Below are 27,608 nucleotides of genomic sequence, written 5' to 3' on the forward strand. Positions count from 1 at the left end.
TTTAACTTAAATACTTTGGTAACTGATACATAAATATTCACTAATCTTTTTTTTTTTTTTTTCTGTCTAAACAGATGTAAAGACTTGCTCAGGGCTTGTCTTAAAGCACCTAGACTCTCCCATTCTTTCAAGAGTCTTCATTAAACTGTCAGCTGATGCTTGTAGGCTCTGGCTTCAGCTATATTTTCTACCAGGATTAAATTAAAGAATATGAAGCTTTATATTGTTTTTCTTTCCACGTTGGCAGGGTCCCATAACTAAGTATGAAAAGAATTAAAGTGCAGAAACAGACGTGATTTTTCTATCACATTCTATCTCTTTATTATAGTGTATAAAACATTTCTGGTATTTTGTAATATATATAAACACATATTTTAAGTGTATATTTTTGTAATCAGTTTATATCATCTGAATGAACTTTCTCATTTTGTGTTTTAAATTTAAATTTGCTTGAAAGGGTGATTTAGTTCATCATAAGTTAAGAATGTCAAGTAGTTGATCACAGATGTACTCAAAATGTCCTTCAGGATATCTAACACTGACCCAAAGGGTTTCCCACAATTTGTGCATATTATAATATACTCTGATTAAATCCTTCAAGTCTAGTGTCTAATAGATATTTATCTCTGAAGTTTCTATCAATAGACTTAAACACTCACTAGTGATCTCGCCCTTCTCTGATCTCCTCTAATGCTTATCATTCATACCAGTTTTTCAATGTTAACCAGTCTTTGCTAGGACAGGTTCTGTCCCTCTAACCAGACTGGAAGTTCTCTGAGGGCAAGAGTGCCTTACTTTTTCATATCCCCATTTGTAGATCGTAATAGGTCATTCGTGTAACAAAGGTTCATGATTTTTTTTTTTACAAATTGATGATAATGAAAAAAGAGAAGAGGAGAAACAGAAGAAAGGAAAGGGCAGAAGCATACATTTAGGAACTGTATAATTACAAGGACATTGAAAAGTACAAGTGCAATTCGTAGAATTCAGAACATAGCAAAATAAGACTCTAGTTGATTCTTTGGGGAAGCTGATAAAATATAGCAGCAAATTGGTCAAAATAGCTCAAACTGCTAAAGCAATAGTCATAGTTTACTTGCCTGTGTTTATTTCACATATAATTTTCTGGACCCCAGACTGAGTTTTTCACAATCAAAACAGAATAGCATAATGAAAGGGATGGTACTGAAGACTCTGCAATCAATCCTTTAAACAGGTCCTGAGCTGTAGAATGAGCGAACACTCAACTTTCCCTAACTTCAAACGGTCAATTCTGTCCTTTTAACACAGCCTGCCTTAAACAGCAAAGCACTGGATTACTATTGATGTCATTATTGTCAGTTTTAAAGAGATTAACCAAAGTAGTTATTTATTCATTCTCACATGTGAAACATTTGTTAACAATACATTTCCAATAATTTTTATCCAAACCCTGAAATTCAAATGTTGCATAAAACAAAATTCTCGATATAATAGTGATGATAATACATTCAGTTGAAACAGGGTACATTAGAGCAAAGAAATCTTTAGTTTTACCCTCAGTACTGCCACTAACTAACCACTATGACCTGATTTCCTTTTCACATATGAACCTGGTATGATACACAAATATTTTAATTCTAATATAATATAGGAAGCAGAGGAAGGAAGGAGGATAAAGGGAGGGAATGGGAGATAGAATGCACTAGATTAAAAGGCAGTAAAACCTTGGTCCTGGTTTCAGCATTGCCACTAACTCATTAATGTGACCTTGCCAAGTCACTTAAACTTTCCAGACCATAGTGCCTCAACATAAAATGATGGCATTGGAGGATGTATTCTCAAAGGTTTCCACAAATTTTAAAATTCTATGCTTTGCTAAATTAATCAAAGTTAAATCATTAGCTGTACTGCCACAAGATTCTTACAACCTAAAGCAAATGACTTGTTTCCCTTATAACCAGAACAGACAAAAACCTGCATTTTAAAATTTTCTCATATCTAAGTAGTTTCAGCAGAAGACAAGAATAAGCAGTGCTACTCTGAATAAAGAGAATTACTCATATGAACAACTTTCTGAATTAGATAGCTATTTTGATTTCAATCTTTAACAAATTTAGATTGGTAGTTTTCCATGATTTTTTTTTTTCAAAATTAAAAGTATGAGGTAAAAACTTTTTTTCTTGAAAGTCAATTACTGAAGCATTTTAATAAATACGAATATTGCCCTAAAGCAATACTCCTAATGGATAGTTACTATCAGTTCATAAACTATCAAAGGCTCTTTGCAACTGAAGATTGTTACCTACCTAGTAAAAATGCTTTAAAGGAACTCTAAAATAGTTTGATGTATTGAAAAGTTGAGTAGTAGGACATGGCATTTACCGTTTTTTAATAACTCTACCAGTTTCTTAGCGGATGATGCAGAACCAATCATAGCTATTATAACAATTTAATCATGAAAAAAAATGATGACTAAGTTGTAATATAGCCTGACCAATTGTCTACAGTTTACAAAGCCAGATTTAATAGTTTTTTTTTTTTAACACTTTTGAGGGCATACCTATATTCTTCTAAAGATAGTGTGGCGGAGACTGCTAATTGGCTTTTGGATTCTAATTTTTAGCTGAGCCCCTTATAGCTGAATATAGCCATGTATCTATAAGCACTGGCTTAATAAAGAGAATTGTTATCTGATTACAAAAGCAACTTTCTATAGCAAATTTGGGGGGTATATCCTTCAGAAGAAGAGGGGATACCCTTTCCTTTCCACCCTCACCCCTGCGATCTGGTACATGGAAATGTATGTGATGTCTGGAATAGCCCTCTTGAACTGGGGGGGGGGGTAAGGACCATGTGAAAAGGATTGCTAAATGCTAAGCTGCTTGAAGCCCATGTTCCTGGTGACTCCATGGGTCCTCTGTAAGAGCCCTAGACTGCCTATCTCTTTTACATGAGAGAGGAAGAAATTTCTGTATCTATTTTGAGTTTTCTTTTATAGGCAGCTGAGCCTACTCTCAATCAACAGAGGCATTTTTAAGATTAGGAGGTTGTTTTAGTTCTCATTAAAATTGTACATAAAAAATAATATCTTAAAGAATCATGAAAAATCAATATATACACCATTAGATAATGTTCTTAGGGAAAAAACTCACTTAAAAATTTTTTTGTAGATGTTATGATTTATGTGTGAATATACTGGGAGAAAAAATCTTAAGTGGAAGTGCTAGATATTGTAGGAAGTGTATGCCTCAATAAAAATATCCAAAGTTCATTTTAATCTTACATATTTAGCACATAATTTAGAAATAATACTTAGAGTGAATTTTTTTTTCAGTTTTCTAATTGGAACCACTATGAAAATACACCAGCAATGAACATATAGAATTAATAACTGTACACTAAATTAAAGATTATGTAATAGGACCCCCAAAACTAAAACTGTTTGATGAATGATTTTGTTTTTCCATCTTCTCCCTCCATTGCTGGGGACTGAAACTTAAATTCTTTGTTACTGTGCATTCTTTGTTACTGATTAATGTGTGCAGGCATTCTCACTGTTTCTGCTTGTTCCTCTTGTCTTAACCACAGAAACCCAAGGCCATGAAGTCAACAAAGCAAGAATTATCAAAAGAAGGAACACTGTGACTGGGACCAGAGGGCTGAAAAAACCAGAGGACCGAAACAGTCAGAGATAATGTCATGGAGAGAACTAGCCTCAACAAAACAATCGACTATATGTGACAATGGTCACACTGAAACCCCAAATCTTTTCTTTAAATACCCCTGCTTTCTCTTAGAAGGCAGGACGGTAGTGCTTAAGACGTTAGTCTGCTACCCTCCTCATTTTCTAACAAATCAATAATATTTCTCTTTCCTTTATTCTCAAACCCTTGCCCTTGTTATTCTCATTCAGCATCGAGGACACGGACCAAATTTTCAGTAACAATTTCTCTGCTAACATATAGAAAAGAAACTAAAGAAAGATCCACTTAAGAGGAGTAAAATCAACACACAAACATTTTGAAATAATTTATATGCAAATACAATAGAATTCAAATTAAGTATTTACTAATAGATTAGATTATACATATAAAAATTTCTTATTTTTAAAATGGTGTCTACTAATGATAAAAAATTAAAACCCAAGTACAATATAAATAATGTAATCAGCACTTACTATGGACCAGCCAGCATACCTACTTTTTTGGTAACACTTAAAATGTCCTATCAAATAGATCCTATTAACAGCCCCATTTTAAAATATGAGGAATCTGGGGCTCACTTCTCAAATTCTCTGGATACGAGTGAAGTGGGAGAGAGTGGAAAAGCTAGTGGAGTGCCTATGTCTGTCTTATCAAAAAAGGTTAACTCTTAATGATTAGACTATGCTACCTATAAGGGCCTCAATAATAACAAAACTCAATATATATAGTTTTCCCCACCTCCAAGATCATCTTGCACTTGGCTAATACATAGATAGTAACTATAATCACAACTATATAGAATTTAAATTGAATTGAATTTAAATTGAATTGAAACCACAAAAAGTTTCAGTTATTTTAAGAATTTCTAAAAATCTATGATTTCTGATTTTCCTCAAGCATATATTGCATTACCCATTGTTAAGACGTTGGTATCTGCATTTCAATTCAAACTGGTTATTTTCTATTTGCCTCTCATATGCAGTAACACAGTAACTATTACAACTCTATTTCCTGAACAAATATAAACCCAAAGAGAAACCCATTAGTGTAGATGGAAGTAAAAAGTGAAAGGTCTAAGAAAATGATCATTTTAACTAGAAAATATAAGTTTTAGATAATGTGTAGAATGTTGAATTGAGCAGAGGTTCTGACCTCTGATGTGAATAGGCTCATTTTATGTTCTACATAGAAACAAGAAAAGGAAATTTATTAAAATGTTTCAGGACATGTTCTAGCCAGTGCAAAAAAAAGAACATATATGGGAGAAATTAGATGTTATGGTAGGGATCAGTGAAGCTTGATTTTATACCATTTTAGGTGCCCAGAATATAGTAACTTCTGTTTTCTTAAACTTTAAGTGTGACTGATATTACTAGGTTCTTAAGATATTCATTAACTGGTATTCTAAGTTTAGGATTTAATTTTTAAAGTCACTATTTTTATGGAATATGATAGCACACATCTCTTAACTAAGTTTCTAGTGAATTGGAACTGACTGAGCAATTCAGCACTTTACAAAAGGCATGACTTAAAAAAAAAAATCAAACCAGAAGCCAGATCTTTACTAGTTATCATCTTCATATTAAAAACTCAATCTATGTGTTGAAACAGCCTTATATGAAAATTATTTAAAAGAGATTTCTAGGGCTTCCCTGGTGGCGCAGTGGCTGAGAGTCTGCCTGCCGATGCAGGGGACGCGGGTTCGTGCCCCGGTCCGGAGGATCCCACGTGCCGCGGAGCGGCTAGGAGCCATGGCCGCTGAGCCTGCGCGTCTGGACCCTGTGCTCCATAATGGGAAAGGCCACAACAGTGAGAGGCCCGCGTACCGCAAAAAAAAAAAAAAAAAAGAGATTTCTAGGTGTGACAAAGTTACTCTAATATTGTTTAATGTATTTGTTCTGTTTACACCCCTGTTTAATATCTTCTGTGATACAACAATAGAATCACATAGTGACCTGCAGCACCATTACCAATTTAGTATTTGTAGACAGTGTTGGTTGTACTGATAACATCAATGTTCTCACTTAAATTTAGCAAAAACTGAATTAAGAACCATTTAAGTAAAATGCTATTTTTCTAAATGACCACTAATAATAAAACACTTGTTTATAACAATATTACAGAAAACCTTCAGGATCAAATTCCCAATATCTTTATAATGTAGATATTTGTCTATTTTACCGATTTTCTCCTACTGGTTATTGTTAAATACAGAAAGTTCATTTTACCACATTTCACAAATTATATAGGTCATAGTAAGCTCTCTACCAGGCATTCAAAAGAGCTGTAACTTCAAAAACATCATTTTATAAAAGAATGTGGCCAAGAGAGTCAAGATTACAACCTCAAAAACTGGATGATTAATCTATATTTATCATCATCATAAACTGACAGATGGAAAATATCTTGAGCATCTTTTATTCATGAAGAAACATCAAATCATATTCAGCTTTTCTGTTTTTAAAATCTGAGTTGAATAAATTGAGCATTGGTACTATTCCTACTATCATTTAACTATTGATGTTCTGATAATATTGTAGGTACTCTTTTATACTGTGAAAGCTTAGAATGTTCTATAAGATGCTCCTCTATCATTGTTGAGATTATACCTAACTTTCTATTACTTTAAGTTTCTGCCGAAATTTAAATTTCTAATGCAAACTTGTATAAAACCTAAAAATAATTACAAAAATTATATCATAAAGATAACCATGTAATATTATGTTTCCAGCTTGCTCTAATTACTAAATATTACTAAATCAATACTCCAATACAAATACACTTTGCATAACCACACAGAAAAATTCACAAATAATATTCTCAATTTTTGACCTAAATTTTCCTCCTTTACTGTCTCACTTTTAATAGGACATCGTTTTTAATAGTTATAACTAACATTTACTAGCTGGTCAGCACAATTCTAAGTACTTTAAGCATATTACCTCAGTGAACTAAGTTAGCAGAGTTTAGTTAGTAACTAAGTCAGTGAATCTTCACAATAAACACAAAGAAAGTATTATTATTTCCTACATCAGCATTATCAGATGGGGAAACAGACACACAGAAAACTTAAATAGCTTGCCTAAAGGCATACAGGTTTACTTAGTGACATTTAAATTTGAATACGGGGATCACAGTTTGAGTCTTCTGTGCTAATCACTATTCTACAATGCCTCTGAATTTTACAATAAGAAACTAAAAACTCAGTTATAAAAAGAGGCAACTGACAGTGAGCCAGAGTAGTGGGGACCATGAAAACTGGAGAAAATATGATTCACTGAAAGCAGCAGCTGCTAAGTAGCTCCAGCCAACTGTAGCCAGTAGAAATGTATTGGGTTGGGATTTTATTTTACTCACTTACAAACTAATTAGTTAGCCAGTTACTATTTCATGATGCTGGCAAGAACAGTGAGATTCCTGGGTCAGAGACAAAGAACTTTGTAACTCAAGGCATGGCAAACAGCCCTATCATCAGCATATTTCTGTCAGTTCCTTTTCCCTGTCATGTGATGGGTCCTGGCCCAGACAAACACGTGCGGTTTCAAAATGATGCATGCATACAAAAGGAAGCTATTATATCATTAAAGAGCCCTATTCTATACTCCGATAATTACACAGATTGACATTTTCCAGAGTTGTGACTTATAAATCAATAAATTTCAGACTTATTTAGAATTAGCAGCCTTGACAGACCAGGTACATACTGCTATAAAAGCATTTCACAGGTAAGGACCCTGTCTGGTAAATACCACTAATGTGATTGCAAGGATGTCTGCTTTTAACATGTTTATAAGGAGATTTGACCAGAAGAAAAATCATATGATCACATTAACAGATGCAGAAAAAGCATCTGACAAAATGCAACACCTATTCATGATAAAAACTCACAGCAGACTAGGAATAAACAAGAAATTGCCGAACTTCATAAACATTTACAAAATCCCCTATAGCTAACATTGTACTTAATGGTGGGAAACTACATGCTTCTTTCTTGTGATCAGAAACAAGAGATGGATGTTCCTGCTCATCATTCATATTCAATAGTGTATTGGAAGTGCTAGTTAATGCAATAAAAGAGAAGAAAACTAAGTAGAGGTATACTGATTGAAAAAGAAGAAACAAAATGGCCTTTTTTGGAACATAACTGTCTATGTAGAAAATCCCAAAGAATCAACTAATAACAAGGCTACAAGATACAAAATTTATATACAAAAGTCAGTTGCTTACCTATATCCAAGGAATGAACTATTGGAATTAGAAATTAAAAACACAATGCTATTTGCATTAGCACTCAAAAATATGAAATACTTAGGTATAATTCTAACAAATATATGCAAGAGCTATACAAGGGCAACTACAAAATTCTGATGAAAGAAATTAAAGCTGATATAAATAAATGGAGAAATATTCCAAGTTAATTGATAATAAGACAATACTATTAAGATGTCAATTCTTCCAAAAAGGGCTATAGATTCAACGCATTCCCAATCAAAATCCTGGAAATCTATTTTGTGGATATAGAAAAACTGATCCTAAGGTTTATATGGAAAAAGCAAAAAGACCTATAATAACCTAGACAATACTGAAGAAGGACAAAGTTGGAGTACTAACACTACCAGACTTTAAGACTAACTATAATGCTAGTTATCAAGACAATGTGATATTGGCAAAAGAATAAATAGATCAATGGAACACAATAAATAGCCCAAAAATGCTCTGACGCAAATATAACCTAATGATCTTTGGCAAAGTAGCAAAGGTAATTCAGTGGAGAGAGGATGCTCCTTTCAACAAATGACTCTGGAACAAATAGACATCCATATTCAAAACAATGTAATCTAGACAGAGACTTTATACCTTTTACAAAAACTAATTAAAAATGGAACATAGACGTCAATGTAAAACATGAAACTATATAACCTCTAGAAGATAACATAGGAGAAAAATCTAGGCAAACTTGCATTTGGCAATGATTTTAGGTATAATACCAACAGCACAATCCATGAGAAAAAAATTGATAAGTTGGACTTCATTAGAAACTAAAAATGTCCACTCTGTGAAAGATACGGTTAGGAGGATGAAAAGAAGTGACAGACTCAGAGAAAATATTTGCAAAACACATATCTAATAAAGAAAGGACTTGTATCCAAAACATACAAAGAAACTCAACAATTTTAAAAACCTACAAAATGGGCAAAAGATCCGAATAGATACCTCACCAGAGAAGAGATACAGATGGAAAATAAGCATATCAAAAGATGCCCAAAATTATGTCATTAGGGAATTGCAAATTAAAACAACAATGGGATACCACTGCATACCTATTAGTATGGCTAAAATACAGAACACTGACAACACCAAATGCTGGTAAGAATGTGGAACAACAGACATTTATTCATTGCTGGTGGGAATAAAAAATGGTAAAGTCACTTTATAAGTCATCTTGACTTCTAAATATATTTACTACAAAGTAAATATATTCTTGTCTTATGATCCAGCAATCTCATGTCTATTTATCCAAATGAGCTGAAAACTTTCGTCCACACAAAGACCTATACACAAGTGTTTATAGCAACTTGATTCATATTTACCAAAAGAAGTCAAAACATGTAACTAAGATGTGTTTCAGTGAGTGAATGGATAAATTATGGAACATCCATACAATGGAGATGGAATATTATTCAGCAATAAAAAGAAATGTGCTATCAAGCTATGAAAAGAAATGGAGGAATCTCACATGAATCTTATACGGTGAAAGAAGTCAGTCTGAAAAGCTACACACTGTGTGACTCAAACTACATGTCATTCTTGAAAAGACAGAACTATAAAGACAGTAAAATGATCAATGATTGCCAGGGGCTCAAAGAGAGAAAGATGAATATGTGGAGCAGAGGGCTTTTTTAAGGCAGTGAAATTATTCTGTATGATACTGAATTTGTAAAAACCCACAGAACTGTACAACACAGAAAAATGAATACTGATGTAAACTGTGGACTTTAGTTAATGTATTAACATTGGTTCATCAGTTATAACAAATTCACACATATGTAAGATGTTAAGAATGGTTGAAGCTGTGTATGTGCAGGGGGAGAGTATATGGGAACTCTCTGTACTTTCAGCACAATTTTTCTGTAAACCTAAACCTGCTCTAAAAAATATAATCTGATTTTTTTAAAAAAAAAAAGGCAAGGAAAATAGTCTGGCTGATAGAGTGTATAACACACACAAGGAAGAATAGTACTAGGTCAAGCCATATGAAATTGCCAATATTTAACCTTTGTTAACCTATAAAATTTGTAATTTTATATGGTTCAGCCTGAATTGGAGATGAGGTCAGAGAGTGATGATTGTCTGGAAGAAAGAACAGAAGAAAAAGCATGTTATTTATTTTAGATGAGAGCACTCAGTCCTTATAAGCACTCCTTACAAAATAAAAGTCCACTAAGTGCTCTCATGTTTCAGATAGAGTGTGTTGTCTGAAAACCATTAATACTGGGGTATTTAAAGTTTTCTTCTCCTTGTAAGATTCTCTTTTCCGTTTTTTTTTCCTTCCCACCCCCCTTTATCTTATCAAAGACTTTGGACTCAAATATCATTGATTTTTGTTGTCCATTTATTTTGTTGCCCCACTCCTTAGGTCAATAAAGCTTGTTTAGAAGTTCTCTGGGCATAGTTCGGCCTTGCCAACCTAATCTTGTGTCCAGGATGATGTGGCTTAGCCATTTCACTAGCAAAACTTTGAAGTCAGTATCTTTAAGTTGCTTTTGTATTTGCTTTTTTGTTAGGATTGTTCTGTTCCTCAGAGAATACTCCTTTATTTTCCTGACTGGAAGTTAGTATCCTGGATGCCAACCTTCTAGAAATAAGCTGGGAGAAGAAGGCTGGTAGTCTCAAGGTTCAGTGAATATTTATTCACTTACTCCCCTCACCCTCTTTTCATGGTGCATGACTCCTCCCCTTTTAATTTTGATGTTAAATTCATTGGTTGGCAAATAATAGTTTTATTTCCTTGATGATTTTTACATAATAATTTTAAATTATTTTTTAGTTAGCTGAGGATTTTTTTTACCCAATTAGATGAAATAAACCAGAGTGGTAAATGCATTGCACTTAGGTTTATAAACTGATATTTACTTTTTCTCTAAAATTATTTTATATGCCTAATTTCCCAAGTGGAAATTTGCATTTTCTCTCAAATTACATATATAACATTTTAATATGGTTTCTGATTTAAGTCCAGAATAAAGGGAACAAGTGAAAATATATGCATGAAATCTTAAGATTCCTGGTCTTTCCTTCCACCAGACTGTGCAGAATGGGAGAGGGATGAGTCTACTTCTTAAAAAATTAGAAGTGACAAGGTGAGAGTTAAAAAGGGATCTTCTGATTATATTATAACATGTATATAACATGCAAAGAAAAAAATTGATGTATTTTCTGAAATTACTTTGTACTAAATCACTATCTTTTTAATAATACACTTGTCTTTTTGATCTCTCAATTAAATTGTGAACACCTTAGAGGCTAATCTACTCATGTATCCTTCACAATATGTAGCTTAATTCTTGGCATGCTATAGATGCTCAATGAAAGAATAAAATTAGAGAGCATATTAAAGAATTAAATTAGGTAATTTTCTAGTATCCTTCAAGTTCTAAATTTATAATCCAAAAGCAATCTTCATATGATATATACATAAACATTCAGTTGTTCAAGTTAGCAATCTAATACTTTTGGGTTTAATTTGTAACTTTTATGCAAATATTAGAGAATAATATGAGCAAATATTCATTTAAAATTCAAATGAAGAAAATATTAAATATTTTTCCAAAACTTAGTTTAGCCAAATCATGATCATTAAAAATTTTGAAAATCTGCTACTTGTACCAAGTTGTTAAGTAGATTATTATACAAAATATAATTGGAATTATAAATATGCATCAAAAATCTTAAATATAATTAAGTTCAATTAAGGCAAGTGGACTGAGAAAATAAATGTATAAATAGAAAAATGTTAGATTTCTAATAAAATAGACCAATTCACAGAGTTTTTGAAATGACAATGGTGCTCAGGTTTTTAATAAGATAATATAAGAACTTATTTATGTCTAATAGGTGTCAGATTATTTTAAAATACAGGAGATATATATGTGTATACACGCACACGCACACACAATGGAACACTACTAGCCATAAAAAAAGAAGGAAATTTTGCCACTTGCAACAACATGGATGGACGGGGAGGATATTATGCTAAGTGAAATAAGTCATACAGAAAAAGACAAATACTGTATGATACCACTTATATGTGAAATCTAAAAAAAATACAAAAACTATAGAACATAACAAAAAAGAAACAGATTCACAGATAAAAGAAACAAACTAGTGGTTGCCAGTGGGGAGAGGGAAGGAGGGAGGGGCAAAATAGGGGTCAGGGATTAGACGTACAAACTATTATGTATAAAATAAGCTACAAGGAGAGGAACCAAGATGGCGGAGTAGAAGGACGTGCTCTCACTCCCTCTTGCGAGAACACCAGAATCACAACTAGCTGCTGGACAATCATCGACAGGAAGACACTGGAACTCACCAAAAAAGATACCCCACATCCAAAGACAAAGAAGAAGCCACAATGAAATGGTACGAGGGGCGCAATCACAGTAAAATCAAATCCCATAAATGCTGAGTGGGTGACTCACAGACTGGAGAACACTTAGACCACAGAAGTCAACCCACTGGAGTGAAGGTTCTGAGCCCCATATCAGGCTTCCCAAGCTGGAGGTCCGGCAACGGGAGGAGGAATTCCTAGAGAATCAGACTTTGAAGCCTAGTGGGAATTGACTGCAGGACTTCAAAAGGACTGGGGGAAACAGAGACTCCACTCTTGGAGGGCACCCACAAAGCAGTGTGCACATCAGGACCCAGGGGAAGTAGCAGTGACCCCAGGGGAGACTGAACCAGACCTACATGCTAGTGTTGGAGGGTCTCCTGAAGAGGCGTGGGGGGGGGGGTTTGGCTCACCTGGGGACAAGGACACTGGCAGCAGAAGTTCTAGGAAGTACTCCTTGGCGTGAGCCCTCCCAGAGTATGTCATTAGCCCAACCAAAGAGCCCAGGTAGGCTCCAGTGTTGGGTTGCCTCAGGCCAAACAAACAACAGGGAGGGAACCCAGCCCCTCCCATCAACAGTCAAGTGGATTAAACTTTTACTGAGTTCTGTCCAAAAGAGAAACAGTCAGCTCTACCCACAACCAGTCCCTCCCATTAAGCCTCTTAGACAGCCTCATCCACCAGAGGGCAGACAGCAGAAGAAGAAATACAGTCCTGCAGCTTGTGGAACAAAAACCACATTCACAGAAAGACAGACAAGGTGAAAAGCCAGAGGGCTATGTACCAGATGAAGGAACAAGATAAAACCCCAGAGAAACAACTAAATGAAGTGGAGATAGGGAAACTTGCAGAAAAAGAATTCAGAATAATGGTAGTGAAAATGATCCAGGACCTCGGAAAAATAATGGGGGCAAAGATTGAGAAGATGTAAGAAATGTTTAACAAAGACCTAGAAGAATTAAAGAACAAACAGAGATGAACAAAACAATAACTGAAATAAAAACTACACTAGGAGGAATCAATAGCAGAATAACTGGGGCAGAAGAACGGATAAGTGACCTGGAAGACAATATGTGGGAATTCACTGCTGTGGAACAGAATAAAGAAAAAAGAATGAAAAGAAATGAAAACAGCCTAAGAGACCTCTGGGACAATATTAAACACAACAACATTCTCATTATAGGGGTCCCACAAGGAGAAGAGAGAGAGAAAGGACCCGAGAAAATATTTGAAGAGAATATAGTCAAAAACTTCTCTAACATGGGAAAGGAAATAGCCACCCAAGTACAGGAAGCACAGCGAGTCCCATACAGGATAAACACAAGGAGAAACACGCCAAGACACATAGTAATCAAATTCGCAAAAACTAAAGACAAAGAAAAATTATCCAAACCAGCAAGAGAAATATGAAAAATAACATACAAGGAACTCCTATAGGGTTAACAGCTGATTTCTCAGCAGAAACACTACAAGCCAGAAGGGAGTGCCATGATATACTTAAAGTGATGAAAGGGAAGAACCTACAACCAAGATTACTCTACCCGGCAAGGATCTCATTCAGATTTGAAGGAGAAATCAAAAGCTTTACAGACAAGCAAAACCTAAGAGAATTCAGCACCACCAAACCAGCTCTACAACAAATGCTAAAGGAACTTCTCTAAGTGGGAAATGCAAGAGAAGAAAAGGATCTACAAAAACAAACCGAAAACAATTAAGAATATGGTCATAGGAACATACATATCAATAATTACCTTAAACATGAATGGGTTAAGTGCTCCAACCAAAAGACACAGGCTTGTTGAAAGGATACAAAAACAAGATCCATATATATTCTGTCTACAAGAGACTCCCTTCAGACCTAGGGACACATAGAGACTGAAAGTGAGGGGATGGAAAAAGATATTCCATGCAAATGGAAATCAAAAGAAAGCTGGAGTAGCAATACTCATATCAGATAAAATAGATTTTAAAATAAAGAATGTTACAAGAGACAAGGAAGGACACTACATAATGATCAAGGGATCAACCCAAGAAGAAGATATAACAATTATAAATAGATGTGCACCCAACATAGGAGCACCTCAATACATAAGGCAACTGCTAACAGCTATAAAAGAGGAAATCGACAGTAACACAATAATACTTGGGGATTTTAACCCCTCACTTACACCAATGACAGATCATCCAAAATGAAAATAAATAAGGAAACAGAAGCTTTAAATGACACAATGGACCAGATAGACTTAATTGATATTTATAGGACATTCCATCCAAAAACAGCAGATTACACTTTCTTCTCAAGTGCACACGGAATATTCTCCAGGATAGATCACATCCTGAGTCACAAATCAAGCCTCAGTAAAGTTAAGAAAATTGAAATCATATCAAGCATCTTTTCTGACCACAATGCTATGAGATTAGAAATGAATTACAGAGAAAAAAACCTTAAAAATGCAAAGACATGGAGGCTAAACAATACATTACTAAATGACCAAGAGATCACCGAAGAAATCAAAGAGGAAATCAAAAAATACCTAGAGACAAATGACAATGAAAACATTACGATCCAAAACCTATGGGATGCAGCAAGAGCAGTTCTAAGAGGGAAGTTTATAGCTATACAAGCTTACCTCAAGAAGCAAGAAAAATCTCAAGTAAACAATCTAACTTTACACCTAAAGGAACTGGAGAAAGAAGAACAAAGAAAACCCAAAGTTAGCAGAGGAAACAGATCATAAAGATCAGAGCAGAAATAAATGCAATAGAAACAAAAAAAAACAATAGCAAAGATCAATAAAACTAAAAGCTGGTTCCTTGAGAAGATAAACAAAATTGATAAACCATTAGCCAGACTCATGAGGAAAAAGAGTGAGTGGATTCAAATCAATAAAATTAGAAATGAAAAAGGAGAAGTTACAACAGACACTGCAGAAATACAAAACATCCTAAGAGACTATTACAAGCAACTTTATGCTAATAAAATGGATAACCTGGAAGAAATGGACAAATTCTTAGAAAGGTATAACCTTCCAAGGCTGAACCAGGAAGAAACAGAAGATATGAACAGACAAATCACAAGTGATGAAATTGAAACTGTGATTAAAATCTTCCAACAGGGCTTCACTGGTGGTGCAGTGGTTGGGAGTCCGCCTGCTGATGCAGTGGACATGGGTTCGTGCCCCGGTCCAGGAGGATACCACGGGCCACGGAGCAGCTGGGTCCGTGAGCAATGGCTGCTGAGCCTGCACATCCGGAGCCTGTGCTCCACAGCGGGAGAGGCCACAACAGTGAGAGGCCTGGGTACCGAAAAAAAAAAAAGAAAAAAGAAAAATCATCCAACAAACAAAAGTCCAGAACCAGATGGCTTCACAGGTGAATTCTATCAAATATTTAGAGAAGAGCTAACATCCATCCTTCTCAAACTCTTCCAAAAAACTGCGGAGGAAGTAACAATCCCAAACTCATTCTATGAGGCCACCATCACCCTGATTCCAAAGCCAGACAAAGATACTACAAAAAAAGAAAATTAGAGACCAGTATTACTGATGAATATAGACGCAAAACTCCTCAACAAAACAGTAGCAAACAGAATCCAACTGGACATTAAAACGATCATACACCATGATCAAGTGGGATTTATCCCAGGAATGCAAGGATTCTTCAATATATGCAAATCAATTAATGTGATACACCATATTAACAAATTGAAGAAGAAAAACCGTATGATCATCTCAATAGATGCAGAAAAAGCTTTTGACAAAATTCAACACCCATTTATGATAAAAACTCTCCAGAAAGTGGGCATAGAGGGAACCTACCTCAACATAATAAAGGCCATATATGACAAACCCAGAGCAAACATCATTGTCAATGGTGAAAACCTGAAAGCATTTCCTCTAAGATCAGGAATGAGACAAGGATGTCCACTCTCACCACTATTATTCAACATAGTCTTGGAAGTCCTAGCCACAGCAATCAGAGAATAAAAAGAAATAAAAGGAATATAAATTGGAAAAGAAGAAGTAAAACTGTCACTGCTTGCAGATGACATGATACTATACATAGAGAATCTTAAAAATGCCACCAGAAAACTACTAGAGCTAATGAATGAATCTGGTAAAGTTGCAGGATACAAAATTAATGCACAGAAATCTCTTGCATTCCTATACACTAATGATGATAAATCTGAAAGAGAAATTAAGGAAACACTCCCATTTACCACTGCAACAAAAAGAATTAAATACCTAGGAATAAACCTAACTAGGGAAACAAAAGACCTGTATGCAGAAACTATAAGACACTGATGAAAGAAATTAAAGATGATACCAACAGATGGAGAGATATACCATGTTTTTGGATTGGAAGAATCAATACTGTGATAATGACTATACTACCCAAAGCAATCTACAGATTCAGTGCAATCCCTATCAAATTACCAATGGCATTTTTTACGGAACTAGAACAAATCATCTAAAAATTTGTATGGAGACACAAAAGACCCTGAATAGCCAAAGAAGACTTGAGGGAAAAAAACGGAGCTGGAGGAATCAGACTCCCTGACTTCAGACTATACTACAAAGCTACAGTAATGAAGACAATATGGTACTGGCACAAAAACAGAAGCATAGATCAATGGAACAAGATAGAAAGCCCAGAGATAAACCTACACCCTTGTGGTCTAGTAATCTATGACAAAGGAGGCAAGGATATACAATGGAGGAAAGACAGTCTCTTCAATAACTGGTGCTGGGAAAACTGGACAGCTTCATGTAAAAGAATGAAATTAGAACACTGCCTAACACCATACACAAAAATAAACTCAAAATGGATTAGAGACCTAAATGGAAGACTGGACACTATAAAACTCTTACAGGAAAACATAGGAAGAACACTCTTTGACATAAATCACAGCAAGATCTTTTTTGATCCACCTTCTAGAGTAATGGAAATAAAAACAAAAATAAACAAATGGGACCTAATGAAACTTTAAAGCTTTTGCACAGTAAAGAAAACCATAAACAAGATGAAAAGACAACCCTCACAATGGGAGAAAATATTTGCAAATGAATCAACGTACAAAGGATTAATCTCTAAAATATATAAATAGCTCATGCAACTCAATATTAAAGAAACAAACAACCCAATCCAAAAATGGGCAGGAGACCTAAATAGACATTTCTCCAAAGAAGATATATAGGTGGCCAAGAAGCACATGAAAAGCTGGTCAACATCACTAGAGAAATGCAAACTGAAACTATCGATACAATGAGGTACCACCTCACACCAGTCAGAATGGCCATCATCAAAAAATCTACAAACAATAAATGCTGGAGAGGGTGTAGAGAAAATTGAACCCTCTTGCACTGTCAGTGGGAATGTAAATTGGTACAGCCACTATGGAGAACAGTATAGAGGTTCCTTTAAAAACTAAAAATAGAACTACCATATAAGCCAGCAATCCCACTACTGGGCATATATCCTGAGAAAACCGTAATTTAAAACAGTCATGTACCACACTCTTCATGGTAGCTGTATTTACAATAGCCAGGACATGGAAGCAACCTAAGTGTCCATTGATAGATGAATGGATAAAGAAGATGTGGCACATATACACAATTGAGTATTACTCAGCCATAAAAAGAAATGGAATTGAATTATTTGTAGTGAGGTGGAAGGATCTGGAGACTGTCATACAGACTGAAGTAAGTCAGAAAGAGAAAAACAAATACCGTACGCTAACACATATATATGGAATCTAAAAACAAAAACCAAAAAACGGTTCTTAAGAACCAAGGGCAGGACAGGAATAAAGACACAGATGTAGAGAATGGACTTGAGGACACAGGGAGGGGCAAGGGTAAGCTGGGATGAAGTGAGAGAGTGGCATGGACACATATACACTACCAAATGTAAAATAGATAGCTAGTGGGAAGCAGCTGCATAGCACAGGGAGATCAGCTCGGTGCTCTGTGACCACCTAGAGGGGTGGGATAGGAAGGGTGGTAGGGTGACGGAAGAGGGAGGAGATATGGGGATATATGTATATGTATAGCTAAATCACTTTGTTGTAAAGCAGAAACAAACACACCATTGTAAAGCTATTATCCTCCAATAAAGATGTTAAAAAAAAGAAGTAACTTTTCCTTTCAAGAAGAAAAATTATGAAACAAAATTATTTGTTCAAAAAAATTAACAGAAACAAGTGGTTTGGAAAGACAAAAAATTACAGACAGTCCTCAACAGAAAATTAACCTTCTACTGCAGTATTATATCTAGTATATAATATATGGATATAATAGTTTGACATTTTAGGCATTACCTTAATTAAACCTCATTATTAAATCCACAAATGTTTTTTTCTGACACAGAAAATAATATTCCACAATAAATGACTGAGGAAGTATAAATATAAATCATAAAATCTTACTGAAAGAAAAAGCAATAGCATCTTTAAATACTAGGAATATTAGTGGGTACATCTTCTATGACAAATGTAGCACAAAATAAAAAAGTATAACATCAGATTTACTGGCATTTATCATTTGTGGACACCATTAAAACCAGTTTTAAAAAGGAGTGCGGGGGCTTCCCTAGTGGCGCACTGGTTGAGAATCTGCCTGCCAATGCAGGGGACACGGGTTCGAGCCCTGGTCTGGGAAGATCCCACATGCCGCGGAGCAACTAGGCCCATGAGCCACAACTACTGAGCCTGTGTGTCTGGAGCTTGTGCTCCACAACAAGAGAGGCCGCGATAGTGAGAGGCCCGTGCACTGCGATGAAGAGTGGCCCCCGCTCGCCGTAACTAGAGAAAGCCCTCGCACAGAAACGAAGACCCAACACAGCCAAAAATAAATCAATAAATAAATTTAAAAAAAAAAAGGAGTGCGGAAGCAATCAGTTAAAGATTTTCTATGATTTTAATATGATCAAATGAACATCTATAATATCTAACTTATTAAGACTAATAGTTTACTGATCAATACTTGCTTAAAGACCTTTCCTCACTGTACCCAACAATCAAGAGTAAATATGTCATAAACTTTGCCAAATCTCTATCAGTTCCCAATTTGCAAGACTTGCCTTACATTACAGAGCCAAGGCCCTAAAACACTGTATATATATATAATGTATCCTCCCTTGACTTTCACCTTCTGAACTACTATTAAGACTCTGTCTAGCAGATTTTTCCTTTGTGAAGTAAGTCTTATAAAATTAGATTTGCTTATCAGTAGAAAGTAACAGTGATATTTTGGGGGAATCAACAGCCAACAAGTAAAATAACAAGTCTTTCATTATTCATTTGATTTTTTTTTTCTTTTCTGATATTATATTATAAATGTGCTTCTGACAGAATGCCGAAAAATTCTTTGGATTATGACATTTTGAATAAGTAGAAAAACATACATTCAATAAAAATAAATTTGTCATTAACTAACCCAAATAAGAACGTTCATTATGGTTTGCACTCTTAATTGCTATCAGCCAATGGGAAAACCTTTTCACATCAAATGGGGAATAAAAGCCTAGAGTGAACACAAATTCTAAAAACCTGCAGTTTATTTAAAACTCCTCCTTACAATCAGAAGACCCACAGCATAATGAGACATTTATTTATTATGAATCTAAACCACCTCATTTATTAAAAGAAAATAAAAGATCAATACCTGGTTTTATTGGATCCACAGGGCTTTCTTCTTCTGAGCTCTATAATAAATTCTTGATTTCAATAAACACTTGGAAATTTCTATTTCAATTTTTGTATGTAAACAAGTAAATATTTAGAGTTGCAGGAATATAAAAATTATATATATTTGTGCTGTAGAGGCTATTTATAGATAAATTGTTAAATTATTCTTAAATTCTTAAATAATTCTTTCAGAAATGTCAGAATTTATCTTTAAAAAAGCCTTTCTTAGCCAAAAGATTTTGGTTAGTAATAAGAATAGAACATATGGAAAGGACTTTAATGAAGACATTTCCAGTACTTTCTGGAAATTTTTCCATTCTTGTATTATTATTAAAAGAGAAATATCATTGACAAACCTCATATGTCGCTGGACCAGGAGTAATCTCTTTGGAATCTTTAAAACGCTTTGATGCTTTAACAAATAAGGGTATGGAGGAAGATTTCTTTAAAACAGGATTGTATGTTGCAGGCCCTAAGAGAAAACAAATGTAAAAATAATAAAGCATGTTTTAAATTATTGATTTTGGTCACATGTATATTATTCTTAGATTTGTTATCTTAACATTTATATTTAGCATCACTCTTGAACCCATCCTTTTGAATGCTTAAAGTCATTCAGTTCAGGGATTTGAAATATGATAAGCATAAAACACAAGCATACCTCATTTTATTGCACTTCACTTTATTGCACTTTTCAGATACTGTGCTTTTTACAAATTCAAGGTTTGTAGCAACCCTGCTTCTAGCAAGCCTATCAGCACCAATTTTCTAATAGCATTTGTTCACGTAATTCTCACAATATTTCAAACTTTTTCATTATTAAAATTATATCTGTTATGGTAATATATAATCAGTGATCTTTGATATTACTATTGTAATTGTTTTGGGGTAGCACAAACCGTGCCCATGTAAGATAGCAAACTTAATTCATAAGTGTTGTGTGTGTTCTGATTGTTTCCCCATCCCTCTCTCTGTCCTTGGGTCTCTCTATTCCCTGAGACACAACAATATTGAAATTAGGCCAAGTAGTACCCCTACCATGGGGCACTAGAAATCAAATGCTAGAAATGATTAAACTTAGTGAGGAAGGCATGTCAAAACCTGAGATAGGTCAAAAGCTAGGCCTCTTGCACTAAATATTAGTCAGCCAAGTTGTAAATGCAAAGGAAAAGTTCTTGAAGGAAATTAAAAGTGCTCTTCCAGTGAACACATGAATAATAAGAAAGCAAAACAGCTTTAATTCTGATATGGAGAAAGTTTTAGTGGTCTGGGTAGAGATCAAACCAGGCACAACATTCCCTTAAGCCAAAGGCTAATACAGAGCAAGGCCCTAACTCTCTTCAATTTTGTGAAGGCTGAGAGAGGTGAGGAAGCTATAGATGAAAAGTTTGAAGCTAGCAGATGCTGGTTTAAGTAAAGACGCCATCTCCATAACATAAAAGTGCAAGGTGAAGGAACAAGTGCTGACATAGAAGCTGCAGCAAGTTATCCAGAAGATCTAGCTGTGATAATTAATGAAGGTGGCTACACTAAACAACAGATTTTCACTGTAGACAAAATAGCCCTCTTTTGGAAGAAGATACCATCGAGGACTTTCATGTTGGGATGGCCAAAAGTTTCGTTTGGTTTTTTTCCATAAGATGGCTCTAGTAGCACTTAGTTGTCTTTAACTTCATTCAAAACAATCTTGTTAGATTGTATGTGACAGCTGTCATATCAGCGTGCATTTAAAAAAGACATCCAGGGGCTTCCCTGGTGGCGCAGTGGTTGAGAGTCCGCCTGCCGATGCAGGGGACATGGGTTCGTGCCCCGGTCGGGGAAGATCCCATATGCCGCGGAGCGGCTGGACCTGTGAGCCATGGCCGCTGAGCCTGTGCGTCCGGAGCCTGTGCTCCGCAAAGGGAGAGGCCACAACAGTGAGAGGCCCGCGTACCGCAAAAAAAAAAAAAAAAAAAAAAAAAAAGACATCCAAATTGGTGAATTTTTCTGTAGCCATTTTAATATTGAAGATGGAAGGGAAAAAGCAACATTTTTGGCATATTATGCTTTATTATTTCAAGAAAGGTAAAAATGCAACTGAAACGCAAAAAAAATGATTTGTGCAGTGTATGAAAAAGGTGCTGTGACTGACTGAACTTGTCAAAAGTGGTTTGTGAAGCTTCAGGCTGGAGATTTCTCGCTGGATGATGCTCCAGTCGGGTAGACCAGTTGAAGCTGATAGCAATGAAATTGAGACATTAATTGAGAACAATCAATGTTATACCATGTGGAAGAGAGCCGACATACTCAAAATATCCAAATCAAGTGTTGAAAACCATTTGCACCAGCTTGGTTATATTAATCACTTATGATGTTTGGTTTCCACATAAGTTAAGTGAAAAAACCCTTCTTGACCATATTTCCACATGCGATTCTCTACTTAAACGTAATGAAAATGTTCCATTCTTAAAACAAATTGTGACAGGTGATGAAAAGTGGATGCTGTACATTAATGTGGAATGGAAGAGATTGTGGGGCAAGTGAAATGAACACCACCAACCACACCAAAGGCTGGTCTTCATCCAAAGAAGGTGATATTGTGTATATGGTGGGATTGGAAGGGAGTCCTCTATTAGGAGTGCCTTCCAGAAAATCCAATGATTAATTCCAACAAGTATGGCTCCCAGTTAGACCAACGGAAAGCAGCACTTGACAAAAAGTGTCCAGAATTAGTCAACAGAAAATGCATAATCTTCCATCAGGATCACACAAGACCACATGTTTCTTTGATGACCAGGCAAAAACTGTTACATCTTGGCTGGGAAGTTCTGATTCATCCACCATATTCACCAGACATTTCACCTTTGGATTTCCACTTATTTCGGTCTTTACAAACTTCTCTTAATGGAAAAAATTTCAATTCCCTGGAGGACTGTAAAAGGCACCTGGAACAGTTCTTTGCTCAAAAAGATAAAAAGTTTTGGAAAGATGGAATTATGAAGTTGCCTGAAAAATGGCAGAAGGTAGTGGAACAAAAGGGCAGATATGTTGGTCAATAAAGTTCTTGGTGAAAATGAAAAATGTGTCCTTTATTTTTACTTAAAAACTGAAGGCACTTTTTGGCCAACTCAATAGCTAGTGAGGAGAAGTCAATGCCTGGCTTCAAAGCTTCAAGGACAGGCTGACTCTCTTTGTAGGGGCTAATTACCTGGTGACTTTAAGTTGAACCCAATACTCATTTACCATTCCAAAAATCCTAGGGCCTTTAAGAATTATGCTATATCTATTCTGCCTGTGCTCTATAAATGGAATAACAAAGCCTGGATGATGGCCCATCTGTTAACAACATGGTTTGCTGAATATTTTAAGCCCACTGCTGAGACCCACTGTTCAGAAAAAAAGATTCCTTTCAAAATATTACTGCACATTGACAATGTACCTAGTCACCCAAGAGCTCTGATGGAGATGTGCAATGAGATTAATGATGTTTTTATGGCTGCTAACACAACATCCATTCTGCAGCCCACAGATCAAGGAGTCAGTTTGACTTTCAAGTCTTTCAAGTCTTATTTAATAAATATATTTTGGGAGTTTTCTGGCAGTCCAGTGGTTAGGACTCTATGCTTCCACTGCAGAGGGGCCCAAGTCTGACCCCTGGTCTCCTGGTTAGGGAACTAAGATCCTGCAAGACACATGGTGCAGTCAAAATATAAATATATACTTCAAAAGGATCTAGCTGCCACAGAGAGTGATTCATCTGACAGATGTGGGCAAGCTCAATTAAAAGCCTTCTGGAAAGTGTTCATCATTCTAGATGCCATTAAGAATATTTGTAAAAAAAAAAAAAAAAAGAATATTTGTAATTCATGGGAAGAGGTGAAAATATCAACCTTAACAGGAGTTTGGAAGAAGTTGAATGACTGAGGGATTCAAGACTCAGTGAAGGAAGAAACCACAGATGTGGAAATAGTAAGAGGACTAAAATTAGAAATGGAGTCTGAAGATGACTGAATTATTGCAGTCTCATGGTAAACCTTTAATGGATGAGGAGTTGCTTCTAATGGTTGAGCAAAGAAAGTGGTTTCTTGAGATGGAATCTACTCCTGGTGAAGATGTTATGAAGACTGTTGAAATTTTGATAAGAAAGGATTTAGAATATTACATAAAGTTAGTTGACAAAGCAGCAGCAGGGTTTGAGAGGAATGACTCCAATTTTGAAAGTTCTATGGTGGGTAAAATGCTACCAAACAGCACGCATGCTATAGGAAGAGTCAATTGATGCAACAAATTTCATTGTTGCCTTATTTGAAGAAATTGCCACGGCCACCTAGCTCTTCAGCAACCACCACCCTGATCAGTCAGTAGGCAACATCAAGGGAAGACACTATACCAACTACCAATGAAAAGAGTATGACTTGCTGAAGGCTCAAAAGATGTTTAGCATCTTTTAGCAATAAAGTATTTTTAAATTAAGGTATGTGCATTTTTTAGACATAACGTTATTGTACATTTAATAGACTACAGTACAGTGTAAACATAACTTTTATATGCACTGGGAAACCAAAAAATTTCTGTGACTCCCGTTATTGGGATATGTTCTTTATTGTGGTGGTCTGGAATCAAACCTGAAATATCCCCAAGATACACCTGCACGGACCTCTGTGTATGTAATAATTAAATTCAAATCAGAAGTAATTTCCAAAAAAAGAAAACAGTACCCCCTCAAAATATATCTACACAGTGAAAAAAGATACCCAACTCTTTTATTCCTACATATTCATTCACATGTTCAGTGACGAGGTGATGACTGAACTGCATTGGGGATATGAATAAGATTTAAAGAAGCAGAAAGGTGGTCTAACAGCATTCTGGGCACTAAACATGACAGATGTCAAGGCACAAATTTACATGGAAAAAGTTTTATGTAGCAAACAGATTGGTTAAATGGAACAGGGCTTAAATCCTAAATGAAGATTTTGTACTAGAGGCCATAGGTTTCAAATTGTATTCTAAAATGAACCAGAAATTCTAAAGAACTGCCCAGGGGACAATGTGTAGGTAAAGCCTAAATACAAGAGGCCTTAAATATTTTCAGCCAAAACAACTACAGATTTACTGTTTTATTTGTTTGGGTCCCATACAAGATTTTATTTAACTGAAGTTGTTTAGTAATTTTTTTTAAAGGCTTTTGAAAACCACTTCCATAGTCTAGCTCTTGAAGGTTTCTGACTAAAGGAAATTTATGAAGAAAGAGATAGTTTAAGAAATAAACTCTGGCAGTAGTTCACAAGATGAAATGACTGGAAGATGGGCTGTTTCAGGGTCCCTAACAAGGAGTTCACTAACATTGATAATGGAAAGGAAGAACAACTCAGAATATTTTCTAAGAAATGTAATAAATATTTAGTATGTACAGTGATTAGAAGAAGATAAAAATGAAAAGTGGCTACGAAAAAGGTAATACTATGATGGAAATAAAGAAACATAGAAAAAAAGGAGGAGAGGAATAGCTTGTGCTTGATTTTGAACCAATTATGTTTGAAAAGATGCAGAATATCCAAATAGAAGTGTCTAGAGGACAATCGTAGATATATAACTGAAGCTCATGAGGAAGCTTGCCTGGAGAAAAAGAATGGAGTTATTCATTCAGAGGCAATAGTTGAGGTTTCTCTAAAGGAAAGATCACAGAGAGAGAAAAACTAAATAACTAAGGACTGGACCTTGGGGGACTGCACATAGAGAGGGAGGAGAAGAGTCAAAGAACGAAACAGTCTAGTTAATAAATCTAGTTACTACAACATATAGACAGTAAATAGGGAGAGGTTATTTCTTTCCCCATTTGCATGTTAACCAATACTTATTTTGAGTGTCTATCACATGCCATGCCTCACATATGAACAGTGTTAGAGGTCTACTATATCAAATATTTCAAGTGGAGACTTATAGGGAGGTCACTGTAGAGTATATTGGATGTAACTTTAGAAGAGTGGTGATGAATGAAACTAAATTAGAGGGCATTTAAAAGACACTGTGGGAGAGGAAATAAAAACTAGGAGCATAGAATATTGACAATGAATATAAACAGTGAAATAGCAGAGTAGATATAAAGATATTAATAGGGAGGAGACCTTCAAGATGGTGGAAGAGTAAGACGCAGAGACCACTTTCCTCCCCACAAATACATCAGAAATACATCTATATGTGGAGCAACTCCTACAGAAAACCTACTGAATGCTGTCAGAAGACCTCAGACCTCCCAAAAGGTGAGGAACTCCCCACATAACTGGGTAGGGGAAAAGTAAGAAAACAGAGACAAAAGAATACGGATAGGGCCTGCACCTCTGGGAGGGAGCTTTGAAGATGGAAAGGTTTCCACACACTAGGAGCCCCTTCACTGATGAGGATGGGGGGTGGGGGGGGAAGCTTCAGAGCCATGGAGGAGAGCACAGCAACAGGGGTGTGGAGGGCAAAGTGGAGAGATTCCCGCACAGAGGGTCGGTGCAGACCGGCAATCACCAGCCCGAGAGGCTTGTCTGCTCACCCACCAGGGCAGACGGGGGCTGGGAGCTGAGGCTCGGGCTTCAGAGGTCGGATCCCAGGGAGAGGACTGGGGTTGGCTGCGTGAATACAGCCTGAAGGGGGCTAGTGCGCCACAGCTAGCCGGGAGAGAGTCTGGGGAAAAGTTTGGACTTGCCTAAGAATCAAGAGACCATTGTTTCGGGGTGCATGAAGAGAGGGGATTCAGAGCACCACCTAAACGAGCTCCAGAGATGGGCACGAGCCGCAGCTATCAGCACGGACCCCAGACACAGGCGTGAAACATTAAGGCTGCTGCTGCCACCACCAAGAAGCCTGTGTCCAAGCACAGGTCACTATCCACACATCCCCTGCCGGGAGCCTGTGTAGCCTGCCACTGCCAGGAACCCATGACCCAGGGACACTTCCCCAGGAGAACACAGTGCACCTCAGGCTGGTGCACTAGCCTCTGCTGCTGCAGGCTCGCCCTGCATTCCGTACCCCTCCCTCCCCCCAGCCTGAGTGAGCCAGAGCCCCCTGATCAGCTGCTACTTTAACCCTGTCCTGTTTGGGCAGGAACAGACGCTCTCAGGTGACCTACATGCAGAGGCGGGGCCAATCCAAAGCTGAACACCAGGAACTGTGCAAATAAAGAAAAGAAAGGGAAATTTCTCCCAGAAGCCTCAGGAGCAGCAGATTAAATCTCCACAATCAACTTGATGTACCATGCATCTCTGGAATACTTGAATAGACAACAAATCATCCCAAATTGAGAAGGTGGACTTTGGGAGCAATTTTATATATATATATATATATATATTTTTTTTTTCCCCCTTTCCCTTTTGATGAGTGTGCATGTGTATCTTTCTGTTTGTGATTTTGTCTGTATAGCTTTGCTTTTACCATTTGTCCTATGGTTCTGTCTGTCCGTTTTTTTGTTTGTTTGTTTGTTTTTTGTTCTTTTTTTAAATATAGTTTTTAGCACTTATTATCATTGGTGGATTTGTTTTTTCGTACCGTTGCTCTCTTCTTCATTTCTTACTTTCCTTGCTTTTATTACTTTTTAATTTTTTTCCATGTTAAATAATTATTTTTAAATTTTTATTTTCATAACATTATTTTATTTTATTTT

At 36.0% G+C, this 27,608-nt stretch overlaps 1 protein-coding gene across 1 annotated transcript in view; it reads right to left on the reverse strand.

The window, feature by feature from the left end:
- The window catches only part of STPG2 (sperm tail PG-rich repeat containing 2), a gene marked incomplete at its 3' end in the record, with an annotated part of 515,422 nt that overhangs the window by 234,330 nt on the left and 253,484 nt on the right, over window positions 1-27,608 (reverse strand). Inside the window, 1 exon segment of the mRNA XM_081215966.1 lies at window positions 20,338-20,453. Within this exon segment, the coding sequence (XP_081072092.1) occupies window positions 20,338-20,453 (116 nt within the window).

The sequence above is a fragment of the Mesoplodon bidens genome (assembly GCF_964165515.1).
Source record: "Mesoplodon bidens genome assembly, chromosome: 1".
NCBI lineage: Eukaryota > Metazoa > Chordata > Mammalia > Artiodactyla > Ziphiidae > Mesoplodon > Mesoplodon bidens.